At 42.8% G+C, this 20,061-nt stretch overlaps 2 protein-coding genes across 5 annotated transcripts in view; one reads left to right on the top strand and one right to left on the bottom strand.

Moving 5' to 3' along the window:
• Positions 1 to 1,727, bottom strand: LOC125293884 (protein B4; the record flags this gene model as incomplete). Of its 2 annotated transcripts, XM_048242096.1 has the most annotated exon segments (6): positions 1 to 290; positions 525 to 569; positions 650 to 696; positions 972 to 1,101; positions 1,219 to 1,493; positions 1,597 to 1,727. In XM_048242096.1, coding segments are annotated over 6 exon segments (867 nt in total). In that variant the 5' UTR covers positions 1,697 to 1,727.
• LOC125293883 (coiled-coil domain-containing protein 27-like) overlaps positions 1 to 18,293 on the top strand; it is a 22,030-nt gene extending 3,737 nt beyond the window's left edge. The window contains exons 3-13 of one of the 3 annotated variants that reach the window (XM_048242095.1): positions 1,777 to 1,825; positions 6,818 to 7,009; positions 7,371 to 7,516; positions 11,151 to 11,339; positions 13,324 to 13,605; positions 15,210 to 15,372; positions 15,483 to 15,613; positions 15,959 to 16,036; positions 16,318 to 16,530; positions 17,067 to 17,171; positions 18,121 to 18,293. In XM_048242095.1, coding sequence (XP_048098052.1) covers positions 6,847 to 7,009; positions 7,371 to 7,516; positions 11,151 to 11,339; positions 13,324 to 13,605; positions 15,210 to 15,372; positions 15,483 to 15,613; positions 15,959 to 16,036; positions 16,318 to 16,530; positions 17,067 to 17,171; positions 18,121 to 18,282 — 1,632 coding nt within the window. In that variant the 5' untranslated portion in view covers positions 1,777 to 1,825; positions 6,818 to 6,846 and the 3' untranslated portion in view covers positions 18,283 to 18,293. Of the gene's footprint in view, positions 1 to 1,776; positions 1,826 to 6,635; positions 6,706 to 6,817; positions 7,010 to 7,370; positions 7,517 to 11,150; positions 11,340 to 13,323; positions 13,606 to 15,209; positions 15,373 to 15,482; positions 15,614 to 15,958; positions 16,037 to 16,317; positions 16,531 to 17,066; positions 17,172 to 18,120 lie in introns of those variants that run through there. The other 2 variants (XM_048242093.1, XM_048242092.1) reach the window with 2 other exon arrangements.
• Positions 18,294 to 20,061: the final 1,768 nt, after the last annotated feature.

Below are 20,061 nucleotides of genomic sequence, written 5' to 3'. Positions count from 1 at the left end.
ACAGCCTGTAAAGTGCCACACTATTCTGCAGCCTTCTTTCCTTTGGGGCCCTTTGCTTTGGCTCCCTCTGATTTGGCCTCCGCGCCCTCTGCTGCCTTCTGAGTCTTGGCTCCCCTCTTCTGTCCGGCAGGCTTCAATTCGGCCTCCTCTGAAGCCTTGGCGGCCTTTAGAGTCTTGGCCTTGGGCTTGGCGGGACCTTCCCCAGCCTCTCCTGCAGCCTTGGCCTTGGGCTTCTTTGCAGGGGCCACCTTGGAGGCAGCACCACCCTTAGCCTTCGTGGGTTTGGCATCCTGGATAGAAAACGTAGTCTTAGCCAAATTAAATTTAGATTCAGTCTTAACCAAATGAATCTTCCCATGCTAGATTCAACAGTCTTAGCCAAATGAGTCTTCCCATGCTAGATTCAACAGTCTTAGCCAAATGAGTCTTCCCATGCTACAAACAGTCTTAGCCAAATGAGTCTTCCTATGCTAGATTCTTCCCATGCTACATTCAACAGTATAATAACACTCTAGCTCACTTACAGAAGGACCCTTTTCCTTCTTTGCAGCTGGCTTGGATTTAGCTTCCTGGAGAAACAGAATTCACACTTAAAATGAGACCATTAAAAACCACTGCAGACAAACATGCAGAAACATACAATACTTACAGAAGCATCAGTTTCCTTTTTTGAAGCAGCCTTGGTCTTTTTCACCCCTATAGAAACACATCCAAGCAATATTAGGACAAAGCGTTATGCACGGTAGGTAAACAGAAACACAACTGTACAATCAATATAGGTCCATCAAATCAGTTCTATGGGTTCACTTCTATAATTGAACACAAGTAGAGCCACCCACAAATCTTCAATTTAGAACATTGCTTCTGCCTGTGCCCTTCCTAAGGGTTCCCCTCAAACACCCTACATCTCACCAGGCTTGCAACCCAAAATGCATAGAACATTGGACACCTGCTTCTATAACATTAGATACCTGGTTCCTGGTCCTTGGACTCCTTCGGTTTTGGTTTTGTTTTCGTAGCTTTGGGGGACTTCTGTTTATTCGGATCTGCATTTTCCTTTGTCTTTGGGACAGGCTTTTTAGCCTTACTTTTGACTGCAACCTTACGGCACATCAAGGCAAATACAGATTAAAAAATATACTGTCGGCTATAATGATGCGACTCAATCAAATTAGCGAAACTGCGAAAGATGTTTACATAAAGCGTCCGTTCACTTACTCGAAATTTGCCCTGAGCGCCAATTGCAGTTGAATTGGCAGGTCGCACCAGAGCGCCCGACTCCAGCCCTTTCGAGAGAGCTCTCCGCACCATGTACTTGAGTCTGATAGGGTCCACCGAGGGGTACTTCTGAATGATGTAGGTGCGCACCGCCTGTGCGGAGACGCCTTTACGCGAGTCCAACTCTTTCAACGCCTCCTCCACCATCACCATCGCGGACGGGTGGCTTTTAGGCGCTGTAGGCGCTTTAGGTGCTTTATTAGATCCACCGCCATCTAGAGAAGACAGCCAAGAGAGAAAAAAAACCCACAGGCTACTCATATAATCACTGAGCATCCTAGTGAAACGTGGTAAGCAACACGGACGAGGAGCACTTACCAGTTTTGGCTTTTTTGGTCTGTTTAACCTCCTTTTCTGTGTCCATTTCTGGCTCTGCAGCTACTTCGTCTTTGACTGCCGCGGCTCTTTTTGGACCCATTCTAGTATTCCCGTTTCACATAAGCTGCGATACAAACATCGAAATTCAACTGACACAATGACCTCTGACCTCTTTTATAGGCCAATCACAGAGCGTGGCTGCAATCACCTGTCTGTCATCAGTGCTCAGGTGGGTCAACTTGGTTTGTATGAGTAGGCTATCATTCGGAACATAAAATAAGTGGCTTACGATTAAATGTCTTTATTTTATAATGACTAAATGATGCAGTCTTCTTTTATTTAATGTTTTTAGCATCGAGGTTTGAGAGTGTGGTGTGCTGAAATTGTCACTATAGGGGTAGTTAATTGTAGTCAAAATCCTCCAGGACTTAACAACTGTGATCTTCATCATAGATGTGATTTTATGTATTAGTTTATTTGCATGTAGTGTATGTAAATCGGATCAGATAAACGTGAAGTGGGATGACTTTGCAGAATTGTCTAAAATAGATGTTCAGACAGATGCTATTTGCTGAGAACAGCACTCAAACACCCGTCAGAGCGGTGAGTTGACTTTGTACATCTTAAACTGCACGATGCAATTTGTTATGGTTGTGCTTATATGATTTAGCAGACGCTTTTGTCTAAATGTGGCTTGCACATAAAATCAATACAATACTTAAAATTAACAGTGAACTGTTTTAAAATGCTGGTAAGATAACATCAAGGACAATAGCAATAATACACAATAATGCCAATGCAATATTAATGATCAATAGTCTATTAAAATAAACAAATAAACTGTAATATACAAACCATAACTCATAAGAACCATTTAATTAACTCATAAGATTTAAACATGAAGTCTATGCAACTAAAGAGTGATGATATGAAATGTTGAATGTTTTTCATAGTTTCAGAGATGATATAGCCTTGGACATTGGACATTGCTTTCATTTCCATGACTGCAAAAAATAATTTGTTCACAGGATAAGAATTCCTAAATTAATTTATTTGACAATTAGTTACAGTGCTGCTTGAAAGTTTGTGAACCCTCAGATATGGTTGTTGTTTTTGCAAAAAATCTAAATAACCTAATTTAATCCACATCCAAACCCCAATTTGTAAAGCTTACCTTCCAAATAATAGACAGAAACAATAGAAAGTTCAATTATATATTCAACATAAGTGTCTCAAAATATGACATTTGCAAAATGTATGCAAACCCATGCAGTTAATTTATTGTAGCACCTTCATTTAAAACCACTACACTACACTACAACCAAATGTCTTCTGTACCCATTAAGCAGTGTCTCTCATCTGGTTCTGCGGATGTTTGCCTACTTCTCCTTGCAGAAAGCCAGTTGAGAGAGGCTGGAGGGTCAACTGGCATGTACTGCCCGCTTCAGATCTAGCCAAAACATTTCTATTGAATTAGGTTGGACTTTGATAGGCCAATCATGAATTCTCTTTATCTTAAGCCATTCCTTGGTCATTTTGCTTGAATGCTTATAGGGTCATTGTCCTGTTGTAAACTCTTTTCCCTCCCTAGCTTTATCTCATTGACTGACATGAGGTTCAGATCAAGAATTTGTGGATATGCCTGAGAATCCATAGTTTCCTGGTTGATCTGGAGTCGTCCAGGTCTGGTGGCAGAAAACAGCCCCACACCTCCACATGTCCACCACCATGCTTCACTGTTGAGAGGGGGTCTTTTCTTGGTATAATGACTTTCCTCTAAACATAACAATTTGAATTGTGACCAGATAATTCTATTATTAGACTCACCTGTCCAGAGAGTGGACAGCCGTGGCCTACTGGTTAGCACTTCGGACCTGTAACCGGAGGGTTGCCGGCCAGTAGGCACGGCTGAAGTGCCCTTGATAGCTGGGAAGGAATATGTGAAAAATCATGAAGATTGGCCACTTCTGGATAAGTTTTTAATTTTTGGCAGGGTGTTAGGTATAGGCCTAAGGTTTTCAAAAATCCATGGATACAAGTTCGGGTGGCCCCCCTAGTGGCAGTTATCCATAAAATCCAAAATGGCCCCCGCCGAAGAGAGAAAAGGTTATATCTCAGCTTCCTTTAGTCTTTTTTTTTGTATAATGTATTTTCTCTACTTTGTTTGATACAAGGAATCCAATTTTGTTATGTCCTTCATATTTTAAGTCCATTTCCATGTTAAATCTAGTATCATAGTCATATTTAGCTCATAAACTGTCAATATCTCTTAAAAAGTCACATTGAAATATTACTCAGGTCCCTAGACCCATATTTTACCTCCAATGTATGCTTTTCTTTGTTGATTGGACAGGTCATTATCACTATAGTGTCAAAAATCACATATTGTGACCAAAAGGACGATTGTTGCAGCCTTAAATAAACACAAATTCAGAACTATGCCACAGTGAAAAGTTACAGTATATTAGGCTTTTCACCATGTTAAGGATCAATATTATATTTTAGTCAAATAACACAAAAAAACAATTCATACTTAAACCATAGACTTTCTAATGAGGAGACACAGCACTCAAAAAATCCTCCATAGAAATGCATGAGCTTAGTTTGTAACGGCAATATGGCAGTTGTCTCATAAATCCACACCTTCAGCGGCAAAATGTTGACATGTGAATACATTGAGCCAATCATGTGCTGTGTTGTGAATACATTGAGCCAATAATGTGGTGTGTTGTGAAGACATCGTGCCAATCATGTGTTGTGATCTCACCGCTGGAGCAAGAATGGTGTCGTGAAGCCTTGCGCACGCTCATTTCTGCCGAAATGGATGCCCGCTGAGTGCCCAAAAAGTGTTGCAATATGGCCGCCGAGTGGAGGGACTTGCCTAAAAGGACTTTGCTTAAACATCATGTATTTATTCAAAGATTTTTGGTTTCACTCTTCATCATTATTAGTACAGCCTCCCTCACACTTGCACAATGTGGTACAGCAAAGTCCAGCTCGGTGGCACTTACAGTTGCCCATACAGGCAACCACACAGCCACAGTTGAGGAGGAGTGAGCATCCCTTGCTGGCATCTTCCAGATCTGTCCAATATGGCACCCAGACTTTGGTTCTGTCATTCCATTCCCAACCCACTCACTGGGATCTGGAATCTCTGGAGTTTTGGAGAGGGACTGCTTCCAGACAAAAGCTGCAGTGTGCAGGGCACGCTTTCCATGCTGGAATAAGGCATGATGGGTCGGGGGGATTGAATCCAGGGACTTGAGGCCATGAGTGAAAAGAAGCTTCCGGGTTTCATTGACTGACACCGCCGGGGATCAAAAGAGTATTTATACTTATACTTATACTTATATATATATATACTTTCAGAAGGCCTCTGAAAGTTGAATCGGTCAGTTTTGTTCTTTCTTGAGAACCGAGGCTTTCTTCTAGCAACCTTCCCATAGATGTTGTGTCTGTTCCAGTTTTGTCTGATTGTAGACACATGTAGATTTATTCCAGATGCTGCCACTGAGGTCTGTAACTCTCTAGAGGTGATGTGTGGATTGGCTTTTACCCAATGTATTATCTCAATTTACTATAATTTTGGTCATACTTGATGGGCATCCATTTCTAGGAAATGTGGCTGTGATGTTGAATGCACTCCATTTGCAAATAATTTGTCTTACACTGGATAAATGGAGCTGGAATCTTTTAGAGACGGTCTTGTAGCTTTCTTTCCCCAGACTGATGGGCTTTTAGAGAGGGGCTTGCTAACCCAACTGCCAGGGGTCTTGGTGTGTGTGTTGGGGGGATGACAAGGGAGATGGGATAGTGTGCTGGGGAGAGGGCAGTGTGCAATATGTGTGTTGGAGAAGCTTCCTCATGAGACAATGTGCTGTGTATTGGGGGGGGGGTGATGTATGTGAGTGATGACAGTGAAGATGTGTGTGTGGGCGGGAGGGGAGTGGAGCAGTGACTGTGTGTGTGTGTGTGTGCAGTGTGTGTGTGGGTAGGTGGGGGCAGTGTGCTGTGTATGCAGGGGGGGGGGCAGTGTGCAGCAAGTATGTAGAGGAGGCTTACTGTAGCAAGCAGTGTGCTGTATGTATGTGTGGTGATGACAGTGATGATGTAGTTGTGTGTGTTGGGGGTGGGGGGGGGGGGGGCAGAAAGGCTAGCCAATCAAGGACATGGGTAGAAAGATGGAGGAGAAATCAAAAATAATAAATAAAAAGTTCTATGGAGATGTGCAAAAGTTGGAGAAAGTAACAAAGGAACAATAACAGACTGCTTGAGGCAAGTAAGAACTGTCTCATGAGCCAATGATGTGTTAAAGGCCGAGCCTTTTCTGTAGTAGCCCCCAAACTCCCCCAACCAGAGGGGACCGATCCTTTTCTGTAGTAGCCCTCAAACTCTAGAACTCCCTCCCACCCCATATCAAATCCTGTAAGTCAAAGTCAAACCTGAAGACACACTTTTACTCTCTTGCTTTTAATTCCTTATATATATCTATATATCCGGAATATATATATATATATATATATATATATATATATATATATATATATATATATATATATATATATATATATATATATATTTATTTATATATATATATATATATATATATATATTCTACATATAGATTAGATATAGATATTTATATATCTATATATAGATTTATATAGATATATATTTCATTCTTATCTTTTGTTTTATCATTTTTTGATCTTTTTTCACTTTATAATTTATTTTAATGTTTTTCTTTAAAATTTATAAAATGACTTGACTTGACACTTTTGTACATACATTAATTTCTATGTTTCATGATTTTTTTGGCTTCTCACGCAATTCCCTCTAAACAAGTACATGCATTTGATAAATATACACACCTGACAGTTCATATTTAAAAACTGGTAATAAAATAAGAAAATCATGATAAAACAACAGAAAACTCCAAACTGTTAAAAGGGTTCATACTTTCAAGCAGCACTGTGTTCTATGTGTATGTTGTTCTGCAGGGAGCATTATGATGTCAATTCAGACAAACAATGGCATGGAATTTAGAATAGCATCAACCAATCAGTTCTCTCAATCAAACAAACTGCATTCTGAACTGATGTATGATGGGTATGAGCCATATTTTGTACTCTCAGTCTAAACCAGTCTCAGAAATATCTGAAACCGATCCATCCAGGGCTGAATGAGGGATCTCTCTGTCTGTTTCCCGTCTGCCTTGCAGTTGATGGCCAAGCACGCAGCACTCACAGCATGAGGGACGAGGACAAACCTCAGCGTCCTAAAACGGCTCTTGTGAGCGGAGGCACGAGCAGGAGTCGTACCATTCGGCCACTACTGAGGCAGACCTGCTGGGCTCCCCATGTCCCCTCCACTCCTCACCAGACTGGGGAGGGCCCAAGGCACAGCGCTGCGTGTAAGCTCCTACTGGACAATGGGACGGTGGGCGGCGGGTGTGGGAGGAACGTAGTTACTTGGTAGATTATGTTTACCAGAGAGACTTATGAGGTATTGCTTATGCAATGCTGACTTTTCTTCGTTGCCTGTTGACTGTCTATTGGTTATTGGCTCTGTATCAGGAGCTATTATTTTCATTTGTTCATCTGTGCTTGTTAAGGTATACATGATGATAAATTCCATGGCATTGTATATATATATAACATAAAGCCCATTGATAAAGACAATGTTACATTTTAGGTGCCATTTCAATGAACTTTATTTGAACTGCATGTGTGCATGGCGTACTCATACAAACAGCTGACAGCCAGCCCTTACAGTTGGCAGGTGTCTGATTCCTCCCCACAAGGTGGGTGTCTCAAGACTGACCCAAACATCACCCAATGACCCAGACACGCGTCAGGTTGGGGCCAGTGAGGATAAGGAGTGGAAAACCCCATGGTACGTCACTCTCCTTAAGGAAAAGGTAAGACCTCTCTGCTAAGACCTAGGGCTCTATCACAGTATGTGATGCTGAATAGGGCTCTATCATAGTATGTGATGCTGAATAGGGCTCTATCATAGTATGTGATGCTGAATAGGGCTCTATCATAGTATGTGATGCTGAATAGGGCTCGATCATAGTATGTGATGCTGAATAGGGCTCGATCATAGTATGTGATGCTGAATAGGGCTCTATCATAGGAACTGTAGTATGTGATGCTGAATAGGGCTCTATCATAGGAACTGTAGTATGTGATGCTGATTAAGGCTCTATCATAGGAACTGTAGTATGTGATGCTGATTAGGGCTCTATCATAGGAACTATGTGATGCTGAATAGGGCTCTATCATAGGAACTATGTGATGCTGAATAGGGCTCTATCATAGGAACTGTATATGTGATGCTGATTAAGGCTCTATCATAGGAACTGTAGTATGTGATGCTGATTAAGGCTCTATCATAGGAACTATGTGATGCTGAATAGGGCTCTATCATAGGAACTATGTGATGCTGAATAGGGCTCTATCATAGGAGCTATGTGATGCTGAATAGGGCTCTATCATAGGAGCTATGTGATGCTGAATAGGGCTCTATCATAGGAACTATGTGATGCTGAATAGGGCTCTATCATAGGAACTATGTGATGCTGAATAGGGCTCTATCATAGGAACTATGTGATGCTGAATAGGGCTCTATCATAGGAACTATGTGATGCTGAATAGGGCTCTATCATAGGAACTGTAGTATGTGATGCTGAATGGGCTCTAATAGGAACTATCTATCATAGGAACTCTATAGGATGTGATGCTGAATAGGGCTCTATCATAGGAACTATGTGATGCTGAATAGGGCTATCTAGGAACTATGTGATGCTGAATAGGGCTCTATCATAGGAACTATGTGATGCTGAATAGGAGCTCTATCATAGGAACTATGTGATGCTGAATAGGGCTCTATCATAGGAACTATGTGATGCTGAATAGGGCTCTATCATAGGAACTATGTGATGCTGAATAGGGCTCTATCATAGGAACTATGTGATGCTGAATAGGGCTCTATCATAGGAACTATGTGATGCTGAATAGGGCTCTATCATAGGAACTATGTGATGCTGAATAGGGCTCTATCATAGGAACTGTAGTATGTGATGCTGAATAGGGCTCTATCATAGGAACTGTAGTATGTGATGCTGATTAGGGCTCTATCATAGGAACTGTAGTATGTGATGCTGAATAGGGCTCTATCATAGGAACTATGTGATGCTGAATAGGGCTCTATCATAGGAACTGTAGTATGTGATGCTGAATAGGGCTCTATCATAGGAACTATGTGAAATAGGGGCTCTATCATAGGAACTATGTGATGCTGAATAGGGGGCTCTATCATAGGAACTGTAGTATGTGATGCTGAATAGGGCTCTATCATAGGAACTATGTGATGCTGAATAGGGCTCTATCATAGGAACTATGTGATGCTGAATAGGGCTCTATCATAGGAACTATGTGATGCTGAATAGGGGCTCTATCATAGGAACTATGTGATGCTGAATAGGGGCTCTATCATAGGAACTATGTGATGCTGAATAGGGCTCTATCATAGGAACTATGTGATGCTGAATAGGGCTCTATCATAGGAACTATGTGATGCTGATTAGGGCTCTATCATAGGAACTATGTGATGCTGAATAGGGCTCTATCATAGGAACTGTAGTATGTGATGCTGAATAGGGCTCTATCATAGGAGCTATGTGATGCTGAATAGGGCTCTATCATAGGAACTATGTGATGCTGAATAGGGGCTCTATCATAGGAGCTATGTGATGCTGAATAGGGCTCTATCATAGGAACTATGTGTGATGCTGAATAGGGCTCTATCATAGGAACTGTAGTATGTGATGCTGAATAGGGCTCTATCATAGGAACTGTAGTATGTGATGCTGAATAGGGCTCTATCATAGGAACTGTAGTATGTGATGCTGAATAGGGCTCTATCATAGGAACTGTAGTATGTGAATGCTCTATCATAGAATAGGTGATGCTCTCTATCATAGGAACTGTGTGATGCTGAATAGGGCTCTATCATGCTGGAACTGTAGTATGTGATGCTGAATAGGGGCTCTATCATAGGAGCTATGTGATGCTGAATAGGGCTCTATCATAGGAACTGTAGTATGTGATGCTGAATAGGGCTCTATCATAGGAACTGTAGTATGTGATGCTGAATGGGGCTCTATCATAGGAACTATGTGATGCTGAATAGGGCTCTATCATAGGAACTATGTGATGCTGAATAGGGCTCTATCATAGGAACTGTAGTATGTGATGCTGAATGGGGCTCTATCATACACACACACACTCCATCTAGGTCCTTAACATCTGCATCCCAATCACTTTTGATTGTCACATGACCTCTGACACGTCTCAACCCTAACTGCGTAACCTTAAGAGGCACTTTTGCCATTTAGCATTCTGGAGCTGGGGATGGAGGACATTATTGTGTCATTGTACGCAAATACTACACATTTGTGTGTGTGTGTGTGTGTGTGTGTGTGTGTGTGTGTGTGTGTGTGTGTGTGTGTGTGTTTGTTTGTGTTGTGTGTGTGTGTGTGTGTGTGTGTGTTTTGTGAATGTGGTTTGGTTTCTCTTCTTTTTTATTTCAAAGCACTTTGGTTTTAAATGTATTATATAAATTAACTTTACTTTAAAGATGCCCTGCCACACGTGTTTCATTACTTTGTTGTAATGTCTGAAGTTCTACCATGGACTCTGTAACATTTTTTGTGGAAAACATGCCTTGGTTACCTTGTTTCAAGCCATTCTAGCGTGGTATTGAAAGCCTGCATGAAGACTCGATTTGTGCCAGTTCTTGTTAATATTTAACGAGCTAAGCTGCTTGACTCTGATTGGCTAACAGCTTGTAGGTTTCGTCCATAACATGACCGCCGTTATCAACTAATTTTAGCTTCATGGCATGAACTTAGCTTGGCCAGCAAGTGCTAGCATTGTCCAAATGTGCATAAGTAAAACCTGCTAGGCTAGAGAGTGCATTAAACCTATAACATAAGACTTTCTTGAGTTGACAATAACGTTTTACTTACAGGCACTAGTCGTAGACTGCTGCGATGGTAGCCTACTGCTCCAGGCTTCAACAGCAACCTTTTTGCAAAGCCTGTAGCATTGTTCCAAAAAATAAACTGAAGCCATTTGATCCTCAAGTCTGGGTTCTTGGGCAAAATGCATTGTTGAAGTTCTATTCGTGCATAGCGCACAAGTCAGTTGACATTCAGCCATCCTTGCATAGGCCTACTAAAACTGTCACAGCTAAACGAATTTTGTGGGCACAGTCTCAACTGGGCGAGCTAATGAGCTCATCAATTCGACGTCAATCTGAACAGCTTTGGCAATTGGCCTAATTTCTCTGCTTATTTCTTTTCAGTGGCTAGAGCTGACGGAGGAGGTAGCTGTTTATTTTCACATTCACGACATAGCACAAACACATATGGACCTAACATGTTCAAATGTTAGAAGTAAAAACAGTTTTGTGTGGCAGGGCACCTTTTAATCGCACACTTCAGACAGACTAGCTTGAGATTTCCTTTCCATTCACTTTGCCTGCAGGAGCAGTCTCTGCTGGTGCTGGCTAATGAGATCAGTCGGCTGTCCGAGGTGGAGAGTGAGAGTGTGAGGAAGGACAGTGAGCTAAGTGCCCTGCGGGAGAGGCTGCAGGACGAGACCCAGCAGTTAAGACGCACCCACGAGAATGTGGTTCGAGCCCAGGTGTGGTGGAGATGCATATTTCAGACCATTGTAGTGTATTTAGAGTGTGTTTTAGAGCATGTTCAAATCATGGTAGTGCATTTATAGTGTTTTAAAGCATATTCAGAGCATGGTAGTGCATTTAGAGTGTGTTTTAGGGTATATTCAGAGCATGGTAGTGCATGTATAGTGTTTAAAAGCATATTCAGAGCATGGTAGTGCATTTAGAGTGTGTTTTAGGGTATATTCAGAGCATGGTAGTGCATTTATAGTGTTTAAAAGCATATTCAGAGCATGGTAGTGCATTTAGAGTGTGTTCTAGAGCATGGTGCATTTAGAGTGTGTTTTAGAGCATATACAGAGCATGGTAGTGTGTTTTAGAGCATATTCAGGGTAGTGTGTTTTAGAGCATATTCAGAGCATGGTATGTGTATTTAGAGTGTGTTTTAGAGCATATTTCAGAGCATGGTAGTGCATTTAGAGTGTGTTTTAGAGCATTTAGAGTGTGTTTTAGAGCATTTAGAGCTCAACCTTTTTTTTAGTGATGTACCCCCTGTGAAATATTTTTTCAGCCAAGTACCCCCTAACCAGCGCATAGCATTTTTAGTTGAGAAAAAAAGACTGTGTTCTCATCAGTGTCTAATTTATTAAACTTTGGAACCATGACTCCATCCATAAACTTCAACCACGACTCCATCGTTTGAGTTTTGACAGTGATTGACAGGTGATGGCGGGTGGGATTGGGTGGAATCATCCTGGTATGGGGGGGGACTCTGGGTTTTTAGGATAATGAAATTGAATAGCCTACTGAAATATAAAATTAATTTTATGAACTTATATTTTCCTGACATATTTATTAAATAATTGTTTTTAAAGTATCTTTGCATGGATTCTACTTTTTAAATCTATGTATATTTTAACCCTAAGCTGTTTTTAGGGCATTTTCACTACCTTTATTCATAAGGATTTATTCTGGTCATTGTAAGTGCCATACACACATATTATATATTGGTTTTTTTTTTTCCAGCAGAATCTAGGCTATCCAGATCTGCCATCATTCCATGTATTAGTTCTAGCATTGATTTTATTTAGATTTTTAAAGAATTAAAATATGTGTGCCTATGGTGTCCGCACTCATGTTTCTCTACAACTTTTTAATGCATTGCCATGAACAAAGTAAAGGCAAAAAAAGGTGTTTCTCTGCCGAACAAATTGGGATGCAATATGATCCTTGAATTGGATGCCATGCAGGAATTTGGTAGGATCTCAAAACCGGATTATGAACATTCTATGCCATAGAGAAACACACAATAGCTTGGATTATAAACATGCTTTGCTACAAAAACGTGAGGTAAATCGAGCTATATGAAGTTATTATTTTGCTGTCACTTCGTCTGTTTTATAACCCAGAAGGATGTACTTGGTATCAAACGATAGCTCTGTGTCTCCTCTTTCATCTGACATGCGTGGCATATCTATCTGATCACAGGTCCGCGAGTAATTCAAACGAGAGTAATGTGTGCAGCATTGGTTTTTGTACATGACGTTATTATTTTGTAGTCACTTCGTCTGTTTTTATAAGCCAGAAGGATCGATATACATGGTACCAATGGATAGCCCTGTTTCTCCTCTTTCATCTGATAAGCTTGCCATATCTATGCGATCACATGTTTGCGAGCAATTCAAACAAGAGTAATGGTTGCACAGGTGAACGCAGAGAAGTAAAGACTATGGTGCAATTTGATTTAATTTCATGATTTTTATTTTCATACTTTAACGTACAGACAAGTGCAATGTAAAAGAGAAGAAAGGGTGTGTTTTTTGACGCACTTTGCGTCAATCGGGTTCTAAGGGTTAAAATCTCACGTACCCCCTGGAGTGCCTTCACGTACCCCCAGGGGTATGCGTACCCCCATTTGAGAACCACTGTTTTAGAGCATATTCAGAGCATAGTGAGATTGTTGCAGTGCTGCTGTTCCCACCTCATGGCTGCCACAGCCTCACCCCCCTCTGCTGGCCATGTTTGGTATTGCAGGCAGAGCTGATCCTGGACCTGACAGAGGAGGTCAGGCGGCTGCAAAGCACAGACAAGGAGCTGCAGCAGAAGAACCAGCTGGTTGCTGACCTGCAACAGGAAGTGACATGCCTGCGGGAGGGGTCGCTCTCGCAAAAGGACCAACATGCATCTGGCATACACCAGGAAGACGCCCTGCATCTACAACAGGAAGTGACCTGCAGGAGGGAGGATCCATCAGAGTTGGAGGAGCCCTCCACTGACGAAGCTACTGCATTAATGGAGATGGAGACTAATCAAGAGGCATAGAACTGTCTCTTTTCTTTAGTTATAAAGCTGGACACATGAATGAATGTGTGAGTGAAAGGTAGCCTGGAAAATCCAGACCCTGATAATCTAGAAAGATTAAGGGTCTGGCAAAGAACAATGTAATGGCCCAACTCGAGGGGCAGCAACAAGCATGCATTTAAAAATCTCACTGCACGCAATTGGATAACACTAGACCATGTTTACATGTTTACATGTTTATTTCGGACTTCGACGCAATCGGATAACACTACGACCAATGTGTACTGTCCTCCAGCCTTGCAGCGCTGTCTTCATCAGTTTAGCTGGTTCCCCAGAATGTTGGGGTAAAAGTAACGTGCATCATTGCTCTTTGCCAGAGTGTCTCGCAGAGACAATTCCATTCCATACAGGAAATTATCTCTGCAGTTGATCAGTAAGAGCATGCAGTGAGCTCTGAGGATGAGATTGGTGTGTGTTGATCAGTAAGAGCATGTGTGTGTTGATCAGTAAGAACATGTGTGTGTTGATCAGTAAGAGCATGTGTGTGTTGATCAGTAAGAGCATGCTCACTGAACTCTGAGGATGAGTGGTGTGTGTTGTCTTCATAGAGGTCTCCACTGTGTCAGTCAGAAGTACATTGTCAGTGTGCAGGAAATGAGCTCTATAGCTGATCAGTAAGTTTGGCTCACTATTGAGATGTGTGTGTTGGTGTGTGTGTGTTGGTGTGTGTTGTGTGTGTGTGTGTGTTGTTGTGTGTGTGTTGGGTGTGTGTTGTTGTGTGTGTGTTGGTGTGTGTGTTGGTGTGTGTTGGTGTGTGTGTTGGTGTGTGTGTGTTGTTGTGTGTTGTTGTGTGTGTGTTGGTGTGTGTTGTTGTTGGTGTGTGTTGTTGGTGTGTGTGTGTTGTTGTGTGTGTGTTGTGTGTGTGTTGTTGTGTGTGTGTTGTGTGTGTGTGTGTTGTGTGTGTGTTGGTGTGTGTTGTTGTGTGTGTTGGTGTGTTGTGTGTGTGTGTGTTGTGTTGTGTGTGTGTGTGTGTGTGTGTGTGTGTGTTGTGTTGTGTGTGTGTGTTGGTGTGTGTTGTTGTGTGTGTGTGTGGTGTGTGTTGTTGTGTGTGTGTTGTTGTGTTGTTGTGTGTGTTGTTGTGTGTGTGTGTGTGTGTGTGTGTGTGTTGTGTGTGTTGTTGTTGTGTGTGTTGTTGGTGTGTGTTGTGTGTGTTGTGTGTGTGTGGTGTTGTGTGTGTGTTGTTGTGTGTGTGTTGGTGTGTGTTGTTGTGTGTGTGTGTTTGGTGTGTGTTGTTGTGTGTGTGTGTTTGGTGTGTGTCTTGGTGTGTGTGTCTTGGTGTGTGTGTTGGTGTGTGTGTGTGTTGTGTGTGTTTTGGTGTGTATGTTGGTGTGTGTGGTGGTGTGTGTTGGTGTGTGTGTGTTGGTGTGTGTTGGTGTGTGTTGTTGTGTGTGTGTGTGTTGTGTGTGTTTTGGTGTGTATGTTGGTGTGTGTGGTGGTGTGTGTTGGTGTGTGTGTGTTTGTGTGTGTGTGTGTTGGTGTGTGTTGTGTGTGTGTTGGTGTGTGTTGTGTGTGTGTTGGTGTGTGTGTGTTGGTGTGTGTTGTGTGTGTGTTGTCTCCAGCCGCACCAGTCAGAAGTGATCTACAGTGCGGGGGAGGAACCCAGTGAGACGAGAGACGAGCTTGCAAACGCAGAAAACAATCTCATCGCAGCCCTGGAGAGAGCCAATCAGACGCTGGAGAAGGAGCTGGAGGAGGCCAGGACCAATCACAAGATGTCCTCTGGTACGACAAAAAAAACCCTCTGATGCAATCTCTTATTATTATGAGCTTGTTTATCCATAAGTAATTCTCACAGAAGGCTCTTTGCATGGAACTTCCTTGGTTCTCTACAGGCACTCTCTGTTCTATGCACAGAATCCTGTCTGTGAAGGAACACGAGCTCCTCACTGTTAAGACAGAGCTGCAGGACATGAAGAAGAAGTTAAAAGACCGGATGACACAGTTACAGACCATGTCCCGCAAGGTACGAACCCCACACCTACAGACAGCTACAGACCATGTTACCACAGTTACAGACAGCTATAGACCATGTCCCGCACAGTACAACCCTACTCTCTGAGCCCGAGGGGAAATACAGAACATCTAACAGTCCTTGACCAACTCTAACACTCCTTAAACAGCGCTAGTCTTGACCAACTCTAACACTCCTTAAACAGCGCTAGCGGTCTTGACCAACTCTAACACTTCTTAACCAGCGCTAACGGTCTTTGACCACCTTTAAGCGTACTTAAACACTCTAATGGTCCTTAGCCACCAAGAATGACCACTGAGGCGGCATGTCCCTTTGTTTTCCAATCCCACGCTTCAGTTTTCCTGTCTGCGGGATGGAAAGATGAGAGATGAGCTGATGATGACCTTGGAGAAGGAGAACTACTCCCTGCGGCACGTAAGAATTCGGCTTAACTCACATACACTTCCTGTTTAGGAGGAAGGAAGCCTGGGCTCTTAACATTACAGCTTTTGCTTCTGAACTCAAGCATCGGTCTTCTGAATTATTTGAACATCACGATCACTGACGATCATCAGCAGGGTTTCCAGGCCTTTTCTTCCTTTTAATTTAATTTAGTCGATTTAATTTACTATCTGTTGTATGTCTAGGCCTGAGATCATTTAAAACCTGTGAAATAAAAAAAAAACTAAATCTGAGTTGTTGTTGTTGTGGGCCAGCTGGTGGTGCGGCTGCAGGAGAGGTTGTCCCAGAGGGAGCAGAACGAGCTGAGGATGTGTAAGCAGGTGTGTGAGCTGGAGGAGGAGGTGCGGGCAGAGAAGCTGCAGAGGAGCAGGCTGAGAAAGGAGGCGCAGGTGCACGAGCAGCTCGCCAGGGAGCTGCAGCTTAGCATCAACTCCTCACAGGTGTCTCTGGAGCAGTTGCAGTCAAAGGTATGCTACGCTATCCTAGCACTAGTAGCTATAGCTCAGCATCAACTCCTCACAGGTGTCTCTGGAGCAGTTGCAGTCAAAGGTATGCTACGCTATGCTAGCACTAGCAGCTATAGCTCAGCATCAACTCCTCACAGGTGTCTGTGGCATAGACTGTATATATAGAACTATGAAATTATGCAGAAGTGGTCGCCAGTTGTAGTCATGTATGTATGCAGTACAAGAGTGATGTAGTCACGTGTGTGGTTCTGACTCTCAGCTGTGTGATGTGTCATGTCATGTGCCCCAGAATGAGTCATGTAGTCACATGTCTGTGGTTCTAGCTCTGCGCTACATCGTGTGTTGTGTGTGTGGTTCTAGCTCTGCTCTATATGGTGTGGTGTGTATGTGGTTCTAACTCTGCGCTATATGGTGTGGTGTGTGTGTGGTTCTAGCTCTGCGCTATATGGTGTGTTGTGTGTGTGGTTCTAGCTCTGCGCTATATGGTGTGTTGTGTGTGTGTGTGGTTCTAGCTCTGTGTCTGTTGTGTCTCCCAGTATGAGCGGCTGCGTGTGAAAGTAATCCAGGCCGTCTACTCAGCTCCTGGCACCAAACCCCCTCAGAAAGAGATCAGCGATGCAGCCATATACTACACCATGCAGGTAAGGCTAACATGCAGGTAAGGCTAACATGCTATACTCCCCTGCCATATACTACACCATGCAGGTAAGGCTAACATGCTATACTCCCCTGCCATATACTACACCATGCAGGTAAGGCTAACATGCTCTACTCCCCTGCCATATACTACACCATGCAGGTAAGGCTATTATGCTCTACTCCCCTATACTACACCATGCAGGTAAGGCTAACATGCTATACTCCCCTATACTACACCATGCAGGTAAGGCTAACATGCTATACTCCCGTTTAATCACAGGAAACATCAACACTTTGGATCAAGTTTAATTTGTGTCAGATCAGATATGGGACTGTGTGGAGATTTGTGTTGTTGCTTTTCATGCACCTTACCACACATTGACATGTATTCATGTAGCAGACGCTTTATCCAAAGTGCCTTACACACGTCAATTATATTACTAGAGTGCCTTACACATGTCAATTATATTACTAGAGTGCCTTACACACGTCAATTATATTCCAAGGGCCTTACACACGTCAATTATATTCCAAGGGCCATACACACGTCAATTATATTACTAAAGTGCCTTACACACGTCAATTATATTACTAAAGTGCCTTACACACGACACGTCAATTATATTCCAAGGGTCTTACACACGTCAATCATATTACTAGAGTGCCTTACATACGTCAGTTATATTACAAGGGCCGTTTGTCCCCAGAGTATCTTGGGGCCAAGTGTCTTGCTCAAGGGCACAATGGTGGAAGCTGGGACACAACCCACAACTTGTCAGGCTACTAGATGCCAGCCCAACTCCTTAACCACTACACTAACACTGCCCAATACAAACGCCACACACACCGACCTGTGTCATGACAAGGTTGCAGTGAAATCATCAACACTGGATCATGAGATGCTGAGATGTTAATTCATTTTAACGGTTTTTATGTATATTCCCACTTCAGAAAATCATTGATGACCGGTCCAGATTCCACCAGCGGCTGGTACAGAGAGGAGACAAGGTTCCCAGTCTGGCCATCAGCGATGCTGCAGCCAAGCTCCAACGTCCTCGGATTATGAACCCCAATTTATGTCTATTTTGTGAGCAAGACGAGAACCTGAAATAAACCGTGAAAGAACCAGAAACCTGTGCACTCTCAAGATTAGTTCTCTCTCCTCTGGAGTGCACTCTCAAGATTAGTTCTCTCTCCTCTGGAGTGTTCTGGAGCTGAGCTTTGGAGCGAATGTTTAAACTCAGCTCATCAAGATGCGACTTAAACAACAAACAAATGTAAACAAATGTTTGTGACACAAATAGATACTTTCCTGTAAATACTGATGTGGAAACTCCTGATGTTAAATCTGCATTAACTTTGAAATCATTGGTCTAGCCCAGTGTTTCTCAAAGTGTGGTCCGGGGACCACTGGTGGTCCGCAAGCTATCCCAAGTGGTCCGTCAGCAGACGTGGTAAAATATAATATAGATGAGTTGTTTGCAATATTGAAGCAACTTGTATGTAAATCCAAACAGTTTTGCAACATGCCTATGTAAGCTACGGAAGTTTAAATCATATGAATCCACTGACACAATAAGCAAGGTGCAAAGACAATAAGCAAGGTGGTTCAGTGAGGAGGCCTATTGTGTAATATACTGCTGAAGTAGATCTACTTTTTTTTTTAGCTAGGTGGTCCGTGAGTTTTTGTTTTTGTTGGTTAAGTGGTCCTTGGTCTGAAAAAGTTTGAGAAACACTGGTCTAGCCTAACCAATCACATTGATCAGGGATTCCTTACACTTCGGCTAAACTTTACAAACTGACAGTAAACCGCATCGGCAGTTGGGAAACAATGTATGTTATGGTTCCAAACGGCAATTTTTGATGTTTGCAGGCATTGCTACTACCTCCTCATCCCCTGCTGACTGGCCCTACAGTACCTCCTCATCCCCTGTTGATGCTGACTGGCCCTACCTCCTCATCCCCTGTTGACTGGCCCTACCTCCTCATCCCCTGTTGATGCTGATAGGCCCTACCTCCTCACCCCCTGTTGACCCTAATAGGCCCTACCTCGTTGATGCTGACTGGCCCTACCTCCTCATCCCCTGTTGATGCTGATAGGCCCTACCTCCTCATCCCCTGCCGATAGGCCCTACCTCCTCATCCCCTGTTGACACTGACTGGCCCTACCTCCCTGGGGCCTATTGCACAAAAGCAGAATTATGACATCCGGGATAAGTTACTGAGCTGTGCTCAACAAATCCAAAACAAGAGCGTCACAGGCTTAATTGGTTGCACAATGAGCAAGCCAGGATGAGCAGACACGGATTCATCAAGCCAGGTGAAACCTATCTTATATAAGTGCGCGCTCACGGCTCCCTCAAATAGACCCCGCCACCGATCACAGATTCACTGATTCACCATGGCAACTAGAGCGGCTTCATTGCTTCTTCTACGGTGTAAAGTAGTGTTAAGGCCCTGCTGGTCATTCCCAGTATCACATCTTTTCTAATGCCTGTTGGGGCTCTGCCTCTTTGGTCTGTGCTGCCTTGCTATCATCTGCAGATCATGGAGTGTGCCCATTGGTGCTGGGAGTAATGGGTGGTCCTATAAACAGGGTTCCTACGCAGTATGGAAAACCTGGAAAAGTATGGAATTTGATTTTAGTATTTTACAGGTCTGGATAAGTATGGAAAAAAGAAACAAGGGTATGGAGAAATATTTGTGTTTCCAGACTATTGCATCTACAGTACTAATCACTTCACTCAGGTCATAATAAACCATTCCTACTGTTTTGTAGCTTAAGTTTTCAGTCCACATCATCAAGATACAATTGAATGGGGGTCCTCTCCCACAAGGGGACCCTGGTACCAAAACCAAATCGAAAAACCCCAGTTCTATGCCTAGCTCTAC

Source organism: Alosa alosa, chromosome 4, assembly GCF_017589495.1.
Source record: "Alosa alosa isolate M-15738 ecotype Scorff River chromosome 4, AALO_Geno_1.1, whole genome shotgun sequence".
NCBI lineage: Eukaryota > Metazoa > Chordata > Actinopteri > Clupeiformes > Clupeidae > Alosa > Alosa alosa.
This window is presented reverse-complemented; position numbering and strand designations above follow the sequence as displayed.